This window comes from Pseudorasbora parva, chromosome 6 (assembly GCF_024679245.1).
Source record: "Pseudorasbora parva isolate DD20220531a chromosome 6, ASM2467924v1, whole genome shotgun sequence".
Taxonomy (NCBI): Eukaryota; Metazoa; Chordata; class Actinopteri; order Cypriniformes; family Gobionidae; genus Pseudorasbora; species Pseudorasbora parva.
Genome location: NC_090177.1, coordinates 45,909,551 through 45,922,642, shown reverse-complemented (window position 1 = coordinate 45,922,642; position 13,092 = coordinate 45,909,551). Strand labels below are relative to the sequence as shown.

Genomic DNA, 13,092 nt, shown 5'->3' with positions numbered 1-13,092 from the left:
AAGGACGGACAGTTTCGTGAAGCTGAACTACCGTGACTGGAGCAGCAGCTCAGACCAGATTACTAGAGCTGAGGGTAAATCAAATGACCATTGGAGAATATCATTGAAATATCATTACCATACGTTACAAATCCATCACAAATTACATCAAAATACAACTGAAGTTTGATCAAGCCAGTGATATTTGGAAGATTTTGACACATTTTTGTGCATCTGTTTGATATGTTCTTTGTTTCTTGTGATATGGGAAGAAATCCAAGTCAAATCTCTTCTGTGTGTTATATGATCAGTCTGTTAGTGAGGAAAGTGATAGTCAGGAGAGACAGTGGAGGAAGTACAGCTCTGTAGAGCTGCGCTCTCTTCACTGGATCAGCAGCTCAGGTCAGGGTCAGACCACTGCAGACGTTAGTGAGAGACACGCTGAGGGTAAATCCAATGACCAGCTGTTTTCTGTTTATCACAGCTCTGTACATCATAAAGTCTACATCATTTTCAGCTAGATATAAGTATACATTAATGGAAACCTAGTGTCATTCATTAGAAATATGACATTTGATGAAAAATCAGAAGATTCGATCCAGGCCATGATCAGATTTTTATTCCAGGACATGTCATATATCTTTAAACACAGATGAAACCAAGCGGACATCTTTTACCATCGGCCAAAAAAGAAAACAAAGTTCTCAAAGTGCTCAGGTGTGCGACTCCCATCAGAGCACGTCCTCAACATCCAGCACCGATGTGGCTGAAAACCATCAGCCTGCCAGTGATGGTGAGGAAAATGAGATGCCAGTGAGAAAGAGGAGGAGGATGGATAGTTTTGAGAAGCTGCCGTCTCTTCACTGGAACTGGAGCAGCAGCTCAGACCAAGATAACACTGCGATATATGAGAGACACACTGAGGGTAAATCATATGACCATTTCTAAATGTGTAGGCTAACTGTTTTCTGTCTACTAGAGCATCATAATGTCCAGGTTTAAATCAGTATCCATCAGTGGGAACGTAGTTCATTAATTTCTGTTCCATGGGATGAAGTGGACATGTTATAAAGTCATGATCAGATTGTTTTATCAAGGACATGTCTTATATATGAACAGATAAAACATCGAAGAACGTTTATTTTTTAAACATTCCTGAAGAATCACCATGATATAACTATGCAGTGTTTAATTATTATTTGTCTGATATTCCCCGCTTTAGATCAGAGTTCTCTACAGGACAGTGCCTGTGCTCATCATGGTCCTCAGGACTCTCTCTCCAGTGGTCTTGAAGTCCTTCCTCCTGCAGGTCAGCAGGTTGAAACCCTTCCAGTCAGTCCAGCACCAGGTCACAACAACAGCAGAGTGGACGGGACACCGGAGGGTGAGTTTATGGCCATAACCTCAAACATTACACTCACTTCTCTCCAATCATCTAAAACGATTCCTCTTTTAACAGGCAACATTTTGAGCCGGTATGAAATCGGCAGGATGCTTGGTGAGGGAGGATACGGCTCTGTTTTTGAGGGAAAACGCTTGGAGGATGGCCTTCAGGTATTGTCATTTCCTTATTAGCAATCAAATAGTTTTGTCTCACTATATCCAGTTGAAGTCCTTTTTAATGTATATTTTGTACTATTTACTGCACTTGACACTTTTTTTGGTTGATCAGGTGGCAGTGAAAATTGCCAGAAAGCCAAAGGACATGAAATACATCCACATTGTAAGTATGCTACACTCGCTACGCTGTTTTCCCACGGTCTTCAAATTAAAATGTGTTGACATAACGATAACACCGTCATATAACAATGATCTTTCCTTCAGGCTGGTCATCCCGCACCGCTCCCATTAGAGGTCGGCCTGTTAATCCTCGTTAATAATGGCCCCAAAGTTCCAGAGATCATTGAGCTGCTGGACTGGCAGGACCAGCCTGACCAGTATATCCTGGTCTTGGAGCGTCCCTCACCCTGCAAAGATCTGTGGGATTTTCTCAACTTTCACGATGGCACCCTCAACGAGGACACGGCGCGGTTTATCATGACGCAGACAACAATGGCTGCTCACGTGTGCTGTCGCCGTGGAGTTTTTCACCGGGACATTAAGTTGGAGAACCTGCTGATCAACACAGAAACATATGAGGTCAAACTGATTGACTTTGGATGTGGGGATCTCCTGCAGGAATCTGGCTATGAAAAATTCAGAGGTATGTATGAATCAGACCTGTAGTTTGGGACTTAAGTTCTAGTGACAAGCTAAATTCAGAGGCAAAATCATCGAAAAAGTTGTTTTCAATCAGTTGAACAAATTCTTAAACTCAAACGGATTCTTTGACAATTTTCAATCTGGTTTCCGACCGCATCACAGCACAGAGACAGCGCTCATAAAGATTATAAATGATATTCGCTTGAATACTGATACAGGCAAAACATCAATTCTGGTTCTACTCGATCTCAGTGCTGCATTCGACACTGTTGACCACAACATACTTCTAGACAGGCTGGAAAACTGGGTTGGGCTTTCTGGAATGGTCCTCAAATGGTTCAGGTCATACTTAGAAGGGAGAGGTTATTATGTGAGTATAGGAGACCATAAGTCTGAGTGGACATCCATGACATGCGGAGTCCCACAAGGGTCAATTCTAGCACCTCTCCTGTTTAACCTGTATATGCTGCCACTGAGCCAAATAATGAAAAAGAACAATATTGCTTACCACAGCTATGCTGATGACACCCAGCTCTACTTAGCACTATCACCTAATGACTACAGCCCCATTGACTCGCTGTGCAAATGCATTGATGAAGTTAACAACTGGATGTGCCAAAACTATCTTCAGTTAAACAAAGACAAAACTGAAATCACTACATTTGGAAACAAAGATGAAATTCTCAAGGTGAACGCGTATCTTGAGGCTAAAGGTCTGATAACAAAAAATCAAGTCAGGAATCTTGGTGTAATTTTGGAGTCAGACCTGAGTTTCAGTAGTCATGTCAAAGCAATAACTAAATCAGCATACTATCATCTGAAAAATATTGCAAGGATTAGATGTTTTGTCTCCAGGCAAGACTTAGAGAAACTGGTTCATGCTTTCATCACCAGTAGGGTGGACTATTGTAACGGCCTTCTCACCGGCCTTCCCAAAAAGACCATTAGACAGCTGCAGCTCATACAGAACGCTGAGCAGAACCAGAAAATATGACCATATCACACCAGTCCTCAGGTCTTTACACTGGCTTCCAGTTACATCTAGGATCTAGGATCGATTTTAAAGTACTATTACTTGTTTATAAATCTCTCAATGAGCTAGGACCTCAATACATCGCAGATATGCTGATTAAATACAAACCCAACAGATCACTTAGATCAGCAGGATCAAGTCAGTTAGAAATACCAAGAGTTCACTCAAAGCAAGGAGAGTCTGCCTTTAGCTATTATGGCAGCCGCAGTTGGAACCGGCTTCCTGAACAGATCAGATGTGCTCCAACAGTAGCCACATTCAAATCCAGACTCAAAACGCATCTGTTCAGCTGTGCGTTTACTGAATGAGCTCTGAGCACTGTACGTCCGACTGATTGCACCTTATCTATGCATCATTTTTTAAATAATTTTTTATAACTGTTTTAGTTTACCTGTTCTTTTCTTTGGTTATCATAATTTTATTACTTTTAATTCTCTTTACATTGTATTCTTTTTCTTATGCATTTTTTAGCCCTATTTTAATTCCTTTCTATGTAAAGCACTTTGAATTGCCATTGTGTATGAAATGTGCTATATAAATAAACTTGCCTTGCCTTGCCTTGCCTAAATTGGTGGCACAACATCTCAGCATTGTTTAAAAGGAAATAACATCAGTCATTGGTGTTTCAAGCTTCAGACAAATCTCTTTCCTACAGGCACTGTAGACTACCGCCCACCTGAGTACCGCACAGAGGGAAAGTATCACGGGAAACCAGCTACTGTGTGGTCTCTAGGAGTGCTCTTATTCCTGTTGGTGTGTGGACGCTTCCCAGAACGCAGAGACAGACGAATGATTGATGACAACACCTGGTCTATGCCTGGCTTATCAAACGGTAAGAAGCCATACATCACAACAAAGAAGACCAAAATCATACAAAACAAACTGAGGAAAAAGTAACACCTAAGGCCCTGATCACACAGAACGCGTTTTGCAGCGAGAGGCGCCTTTTTTGAATGGATTTCGGTTGGCAGAGTGTTATGCGCGCTGCTTATGCGCCCTGGGCGCCTCGCGTTTTAACCGCTTGCTGCGCCTCACGTTTTTGAAGGAGAGCTCCGAGCGCATGAAGTTGAAAAAAAGTCAACTCTGAGCGGAAAATCGCCCGATGTCATCGCGTTTATTTTCTTTTGTCCAATCGAATGAATGGAGAGGCGGGCCTTCCGTTGTGTTGACCGTTTTGATTTGACTGACAGTACAGGTGATTCGGGGGTTGCCTAGAAACATAAAAACCTGCAGCGCACTTCTCTTTTCTGAATTAAAAACGCTTACCAAACAGGGGGTGCACTGCGCCTTTCGAACCTTAAAAACGCGTTCTGTGTGAGCTTGATTTCGATTTAAAAAGATGAAACCGTAATAAAATAGAAACAAATGAACAGATTACAAACAATAGCACAAATAAATACAATAGAATAAAATATACAAATGAAATAAGACTGCTTTATTTTTTCAGGTATGTCTAACATTCAGGTAAGAAACTTTTAAACTTATAAAGAAAGAAAAAAAGACATTTAAAGTAATTAAATTTAAAATAACATTGGATAACGTTCATTGTAAAACATTAAAACGCCTCCAGATGAAACCATTAAAGTTACACAAGTTGATCAGTCAGAGCAGTGTGATCATTAGTCTATTTGTAGTTTGAATAACAAATAAGTGCTGTCCTTTAAGACTTGGATCCTAATCACTGTTCCTGTTACTCCTTCTTCCTGAACTGTCTACGTTAATACTCTTCAAGATGTGGACTGAGAAAGTTTTTGAGTGTATTTGACCAAGCTCTGAGAAAAAAGCAAATGTTTGCACTTGTATGTCAGAGGCGGCTTTATTAATAGTATGTGTGTGTGCTTCAGATGTGAGCGTGAAATCCGCGGGGATTAGTAGAATTATGTGACGGATCTCACATACACACTAACACGCTGTCATGGGGAAAAATCCATTAGAGCGCGCGTTCGCCGTGCTCAGAGGGTTAACTGGGCTGAATGAGAATATGCCGGTGCGTGTCAACTCGTTGCTGGTCGGAGAGGAGAGTGCAGCTAAACTGAGTATCATATCCTTTCAGATATTTCTGTACCGTTACACATCGAACATTACTCATTTCGGATACACCGATCTTTCTGTATCGTCAAATCAGCTGACTATGCGTCTCATCTTGTGACATCACGTCCTGTTTTTGGTCCGTTTACATGTCTTTGGTCCGTGTTGCGTTCATATATCAATCGAACCGCACCAGAGTTCGTTTGGAAGCGGACCGAGACTCATCTTTTTAGCGGTCTCGGTCCGCTTGTTTGGTGCGCACCAGGGTTCGGATGGCAGCGTTCACGTGTGTTCAAATGAACCGCACTAACCGATTAATCGCACCAAACATGACACAAGTGTGAACGCACCCTAAAAGTGAAATAAAGCCACACTTTAGAGCGCCACTTTAGCCGGCAAGCACTTCCGGAAATCAGGAGGGCACTACGGAAACCAAAACCAAGTTAGAACCGGCTCTCGATGCCCAACCCTATTCATGACTTGTCTGACGATGTGTGTTTATGCTGAAATATAATAACATAATAGTTTCTATTATTAAAACCATTTAACGTGTCATTATCAGATGTTTTGTGTAGTGAGTTAGCTCACGAGATTTAAGTTTCACGCTTCAGAACTTCCGTCAAGGGAACATAATGAGCATTGATGGACCTTTTTTTTTGCGGTGCATTGTGGGACTTTTTAGAGAGCAAAGGTTTCAGTTCTCTGGAAGCATTCTGTGATTGAAACAGCCCTTAAAATGGCCGAATCCCTGATCAGTGCCTTGACTACTGAACCAGGGAGCTGATTGAGACTCAATGTGGATAAAACAGGAATTTCTCCTGATTTTCTGACCACAGAATCAAATACAGAATAAAATAGTCGGATCTTACTGCTTAATACAAATAAAGCAGGTGTAAAGTTTCCGGTAATAATCCGAATCTCTTCCATCGTTCTGCACAGAATGCTGCCGCCTGATTCGATCCCTCCTGCAGGAAAGCCCAAGACAACGGATTGATTTGAGGGAAATCCTTCAACATGAGTGGTTTAAGGTACTGCGTTTAAGATCAGCTACAAATTATTTGAAAGATTTATTCCCTTTTCATTTGAAAGATTATAATTGTAATGTATGTAGACTATAACCTTGTAGTGTGTGTTTTTCAGGACACAGAATAAGACATGAAGAGGATTGTCAGAGCTGCATGTCATGTCAGAATTCCTCTCTTTTGGTCGCCCCTGAAGTTCCTGTAAAACCCGCTCTGGATGTCCCATTTCCTGTCTTTGTCTGCTTCTTCACTCAGCTTAGCATCTAGCAGGCTGAGTGGTCCCAAAAGGCTTAAAGGCCATCTTTCAATTTATACACAATATTGTATAAAAAATTTAAATTTATTTTACAACACCCACGGGCAGAAATTAGGAAAAAAAAAAGTGCCTGTTCTAAGCTACGCTCCAAAACTCGCCTTTTCCTAGAGAACGCGTCATATGACGTAACTACAGGCAAACAGGCGCTGCTGCAGCCCTGGCTCTCAGTGTGGGTTTACGGAGTCTGAGAGGTGGAGTTGTCAAAACATCTCTCAAAATGCGTTTTTACGAATGCGAAACCGCAGAAAATCGTCCTGTCCCTTTTGATGGACGAAAGTTTCGGAGGCAGCTGTGCAGGTGTGATTGACATAACGTGAGGTCGAATTTATTTTTTGACATGCGTTAATTTGGCATGCGAATTACGGACTCAGTGTGCAAAGGCCTTAAGAGTTGACATTTATCCCAACTGCAACCTCTTCACTGTCTGACTCCATTACGAAGAGACGATGTTTACCGGCCGTTGCGTCACTTAAAAAACTGTTTTAATGCACATTTATGATGAATTTCTTCACGCAAGTCGAGCTCCTACACTATTTATCTACACGTTCATTCACAGGAATCTTCAACTTTAAGCAACTTTGTAGCCCTGGTAGCCCCTGGCTCCTCGTTTTGAGGCAGTAACATTTGCATCTAGCAGTTTTTGGTGACCACACATGTAAATGCAATGTAGATGGTGTAGTCCGATCAATGATTGAGGGCAAAGTTAATTTTGATAACTTATTTTTATTCAACTTTTGACTGAATGTCTGTTTGCTATTGTACAAATTTCTTATTATTTGTATAATGCCTGTTAATTGTTCATGAAATATTATTGTTCAATAAAGAATATTTTGTATAAATAACATTGGCGTACCTGATCTTGAGAAGTGGTCTGCGTGTTAGTGTTGGGCATTTTTCAGAAGCTTAATATATCTCATAATATGCTCTTTATAATGAACTCTTTTCTACTAATAGCTCTTCATTCTACAGTTCCCAACGCTCTAGTTTGGCTTGTGTTGATGAACGGATGACCAGTAATTTGTGTTATGCATGTTATGTTTTTCTCTATACTATATTGCCAAATGAATTGAAACACCCCTCCAAATTTAATTCAGGTGTTCTAATCAATCAATCAATCAATCAATCAATCAATTTTATTTATATCGCGCTTTTACAATGACGATTGCTTCAAAGCAGCTTCACAGTGTCAAACAGGACAATACTACAACAATTTTATTTAATTTATCATATACCAAATGTTGGCAGATCAGTATTATAGTTTATAGAATTAAATAAGACCTAATTAATTTTATTTGTATATTTAGTTGAATAACTTGGATCATAACTTTAGTGTCGCCAACTGAGCAAGCCAAGCCAAAGGCGACCAAAGGAACCAAAACTCATCAGGGCATGAGGGAGTACACATTTCAGTATTTACATCAGAATTAATAGCTATTATATTAGCATTACAGTGGGTCGAAGAAGTTCAACCAATCAGATCAGTTATATGCACAGATCCTCTATCTGCAATTGAAAGTTTAGCAAGTGGTATATCTACAGCTAGACAGGACTTCATTTATGAAATATTGCAAAGTCTTTTTAGAACCAGACAATTGGGAATCATTATTAATTTTCTTTGGATACCAGCTCATATGGGGACGGCAGGTAATGAAGAGGTGGATAGATTAGCCAAACAGGCCATAACATTTCAAGAAGTTGATATCAAAATTGCATTGAGTAAGACTGAGATTAAAAGTATAATAGCTAAGGAAGTTAGAAAGAAATGGCAGAATGAGTGGGACAGTGGAAATAAGGGTCGACATTTATACAACATACAAGGAACGGTGGGTTTAGGAAGAAGAAACATTGGAAAGAGGAGGAAGGATGTTATAATTTCAAGAACGCGCATAGGCCATTGTCTACTAAATCAAAGCATGGTCAGGATTGGGAAACACCAGACTGGGTATTGTGAAAAATGTAGTTCGGAAAATATGGAAACAGTAGAACATATATTATTAAAATGTGAGGCTTATGAAAGAGAAAGATTTAAATTATTTCAAGCATTAAGAGAAATGGAAGTTTTTTATATCAAAGCATTATTAGGTAATGGCCCAAAGCAACTTAAACTATATGAAGAAGTATTTCATTTCTTAAAAGACACTCATTTAAGGAACAGGATTTAGGTCACTACTACCATAACGTTATCCACACTCCAATCCAGGAGGTGGCGGGAATGCACCATTTAAGTTTGGTTGCCAACCGCCATTGAACGTGAGAAGAAGAAGAAGAAGAAGAAGAAGAAGAAGAAGAAGAAGAAGCTCATCCTGTAGCCAATCAATTGAAGAGGGAAGTTGACGTCACAGCCGCTGTTGACTTGAGCAACGAGTATAACGCGCTCTCTATCACTGTATCGGCAAGGAAATGCATTATTTTATTGTTATGAATATAATCTTAGGAATCTATTATTTTGTATTATAGATGTTTTAGGGGGGTTTCTCACAATTAAAGCAGTCAAATGAACGTGATCATGACTGGATGCTATAGACGCTGGTCGCTCAGTTCAGTTCTCTAACACCAGAGCTGGAGGAAATCCTGAATCTCTGGCATTAAAACAGCATCACAGGGAAAAATCAACAAAATCTACATCTAAATTCATATAATTTTTGTTTAAATTCTGAGTAATGACTTTATGTAATTTCAGTGCATATACCATTAATGAAACTGGAATAGGCCTATTCATTTAAATGTGTATATCAAAATGAAAACAGATTAAAGGGGGGGTGAAATGCTGTGTCATGCATACTGAGCTTTTTACACTGTTAAAGACTTGGCTTCCCATCCTAAACATAGACAAAGTTTCAAAAACTAATGTTGGACGTTTGATGGAGTATTTCTGTGTCAAATATACTCCTTCTGGTTTCGCACAAGTTTCGGAGAGTTTTTTTCGAGTATGGGTCGGCTTGACGTTAATAGAGCGGAAGGTCCTTGTATGGGCCGTACGGGCTCTTCTCCCCGTAGGGTGCAGTGTTGCCAACTATTTTCCAAGGAAAGTAGCTAAAGCCTGCCCAAAAAAATCGCTAAATGTCGCTAGATGACGTCATGCGCTAATTAGCATATTCGTGACGTCATCACGCCGTCCTTGCGTTCAGCCTGCCTAACGTTTTTTCATTTAGCCTACTATATTTTACAATAATATAATACAGCCGACTGTCCAATAAATGTTTTCTTTTCCTATACCAATATATGATATAGTGAATTACAAAAAGAATTATGTGTAAAATCTGAATTGAGAAACTGGATGAACTAAAGCTCTGTGAGAGAGTAATATAAGTGATAAGCACAAGAGATGGAACTCATCATAACTAATTTATTTAAATATAAAACAAAATAAGCAGATAACATTAAGTGAGAAATCGATGGCAACCTTGTGTGCTCCTATGTAGCTCGCTCATTTACGTCTGTCACCTGCTGTCTGTGTGCGCGTGCAGCTCCCCTCAGCCATTCACTGAAGGGCAGACGCAGAGAAAGGTGTGTGTGACGGCAGCATAGGACGGCAGAGGGGAAAAAGACCTCGCGCTCGCAGGACAGTACTGGCGACATTTGTAAACTAAAGTAGCTGAAGTTTGTCCAAAAAAAAAAAAAAAAAAAAAAAAAAAAAACGCTAGATTTGTCGCTAGTCGCTTTTTTGAAAATAAGTCGCTAGAGGGGTCTGAAAAGCCGCTAAATATAGCGACAAAGTCGCCAAGTTGGCAACACTGGTAGGGTGCGCGCGTGCGTGACTAGAGCAAGAGAGGAAATGCACGCCCATAAACACTCTCTCAGCTGCAGATCCACTCGCCCGTGAACACTTATGTCGTTATAGTCGCGCAGCGCGCTCCACTTTATTACTATGGGTGACGTCGAGCGACTTCAATGCTTCGGCACAGCATTCCCGGAAGGCAGCGCTGCATTTGACCCGATTTGAACGCAGAAATGGCGGGAAGCTTCACAACATCGCTTCAGTCGCGTCTCAAAGTGGATCTCCACCGTTCACTGCTGTCAGGACTTCACCAAATCATACCAAAGAAGTGTGTTCTGGGCATCACGCTGTCTGGGCAATATAATTATTATTTATTTTTTATTAATAGGTCTTATATTAAGAATTTGAATAAAACTTTTGTTTTCTATTCGTGACAAGCGGCCACATCCACGCTTCAATACACTGACCCATCCACATATACAAAGCCCCTTTCACACTGCCATTCCGGCAAACACACGGATAATGCGACCCGGCATTTGCTCCCGGGCCGCTAGATTTGGTCCATTCACACTGCCAGCGAAATACCGTAATATGTGCTCTTTCACACACACCCGTAACGGTCCCGGATCGAGTTGACACGTGACATCCGGATGTGACGTATAATGGTGAGCGATCTCCGCTTCAGAGCGGATAGTAAGGAGCTCCGTGGTCTCGACTTGTGTCCAGTTTGCACTCATTTCTGCTTGTTTAATTTTAGTTTCTTTTGTATACGAACACTCTCTGCGTTTAAAACACCGACGAGCTCTTCTGGCACTGCAGGGTTGTATTACTGAAAAAACAAGCTCTAGGAGTCGCACGATAACTACGCACACGTTGCGGCATTAGTTTCGGCTTTTGTTCACACAGCACTCGTCCCCGACCCGGGTTCAATTCGGTAATCAATTCCGGGACGCGGTTGCTTTCACACAGAAGGCGACCTGGCAATGTTCCGGGAATATTGCGGGTCCGACGTGCAGTGTGAAAGGGGCTCAAGTGGGATTCACTCGAAAAATGTGATGACTGATCAGTTATAAATAATCATGTCGAAATCAGGCTCATAAAAATGTCAGGAAAATACGATCCCTGGCTGCATGTCATTATCCATGGATCACTGAATCTGTGGTAAGTTGTAAGGACCACTATATCGAGCCCAACCTTTAGTTTAAACTGATAATTGTTTGCTATACTCGCATTTTCCTCTAAAAGCTGCGGTCATGAAGCAGCTCTTCTGCCACTCAGACTGAGGGGGCGTGTTCCGGCGGGGAAGTGACATCGATGCATTCCCTCTATAAGGAAAGGCAAAACCGAAGTGTTCTCATTGCTTTGTAAACATGGCTGTTGACCAGCAACTAGCGGTATTGTTGTTTATGCTAAATGCTCATATGACTTCATGTTTTTTGATATTGACTTCTTTCCGGAGAGTTAATGAGATAACGTGTACGCTGGAAGCAAAGCTTGCGGAGAGTAGGAAACAATGTGAAGCAGCGAGACTTAGAGCACAGAGGTGCCATCGGATGCTAAAAGCTACCACTCTGTGTACACGGCTCATGCAACTGGGTGTTTCTGATAGAAGAATGTGGATGCTACGAAGACCTCAAGGTGCTGTGTTTTGGCTGTGTTTATGTCCTCGAAAACTTCACCGCCGATCAGTGGCATCAGCACTTTCACATGTCACACACAACGTTTGAGTTTGTTCTGCAACTTGTTGAGCGAAGTCTGAGACGAAAGTCTACAAACTGGAGAAAGCCACTTAAACCACGCCGTAGATTGGCTATTGTTTTGTAGTGGTATGCTACCCCTGGCGAATACCGCACAATCAGTTGTCTTTTTGGTGTGGGGCTATCGACTGTTTGTACTCTGGTTCATGAAGTGACTGCGACATTGAAGAGAGAACTTTTCAGAATTTGTTTTTTCAAAGCCTTCAGCTTACTGATGACTTGCGCTTTCTCTCTCGAGAAACCACGCTGTTGCATTTTTATTTTTATTTGCTCATAAACGACCGCATCACGTACCGTTCCACTGAGCTGGCGAACGATCTCAGCTTCATCGCGGATAGTAAGGAGCTCCGTGGTCCAGTTTGAGCACATTTCTTATTTTCTTCACATTTCTAAACCCTAACCCATTTCTTGTTTAATGTTAGTTTATTTTGTATACGAACACTCTCTGCGTTTAAAACACCAACTAGCTCTTCTGGCACTGCAGGGTTGTATTATTGAAAACACAAGCTCTAGGAGTCGCACGATAACTACGTCATCACTACGTCACATCCGTTGCGGCATTAGTTTTGGCTTTTGTTCACACAGCTCCCACAATAGCCCCTTTCACACTGCACGTCGGACCCGCAATATTCCCGGAGCATTGCCGGGTTGCCTTCTGTGTGAAAGCAACCACGTCCCGCAATTGATTACCGAATTGAACCCGGGTCGGGGACCTAGTAACATTGCGGGGTTCGATCCGGGACGAGTGCTGCGTGAAAAAAAGCCAAAACTAATGCCGCAACGTGTACGTAGTTATCGATTAGATAAAAAATACTTAGGCTATAAATGGACTACAACACACTGTGGTCGTGGATCAACATGTTGTTTCCACATCAAGATTCCTCAAACTTTAAACTTTTAAAAACACGCTCGCTCATTATGATCAGCGCTATATGAACACTTATCCACATTTTCATGAGAAATATTTTTTCTTTGTCGTTTTTTCCAAAAATGTAAGAAACTAATTTTGTTTATGCGTGCCTCTCTGAGATTTTTTA

At 41.2% G+C, this 13,092-nt stretch overlaps 1 protein-coding gene across 1 annotated transcript; it reads left to right on the top strand.

Moving 5' to 3' along the window:
- Positions 1-1,650: 1,650 nt before the first annotated feature.
- Positions 1,651-6,496, top strand: LOC137079443 (serine/threonine-protein kinase pim-2-like). The gene is made up of 6 exons (XM_067447399.1): positions 1,651-1,702; positions 1,804-2,201; positions 3,234-3,258; positions 3,803-4,046; positions 6,182-6,270; positions 6,383-6,496. The coding sequence occupies exons 1-6, from the start codon at positions 1,685-1,687 to the stop codon at positions 6,392-6,394; spliced, it is 786 nt and encodes a 261-aa protein (XP_067303500.1). The 5' UTR covers positions 1,651-1,684; the 3' UTR covers positions 6,395-6,496.
- The last annotated feature ends 6,596 nt before the right edge of the window (positions 6,497-13,092 follow it).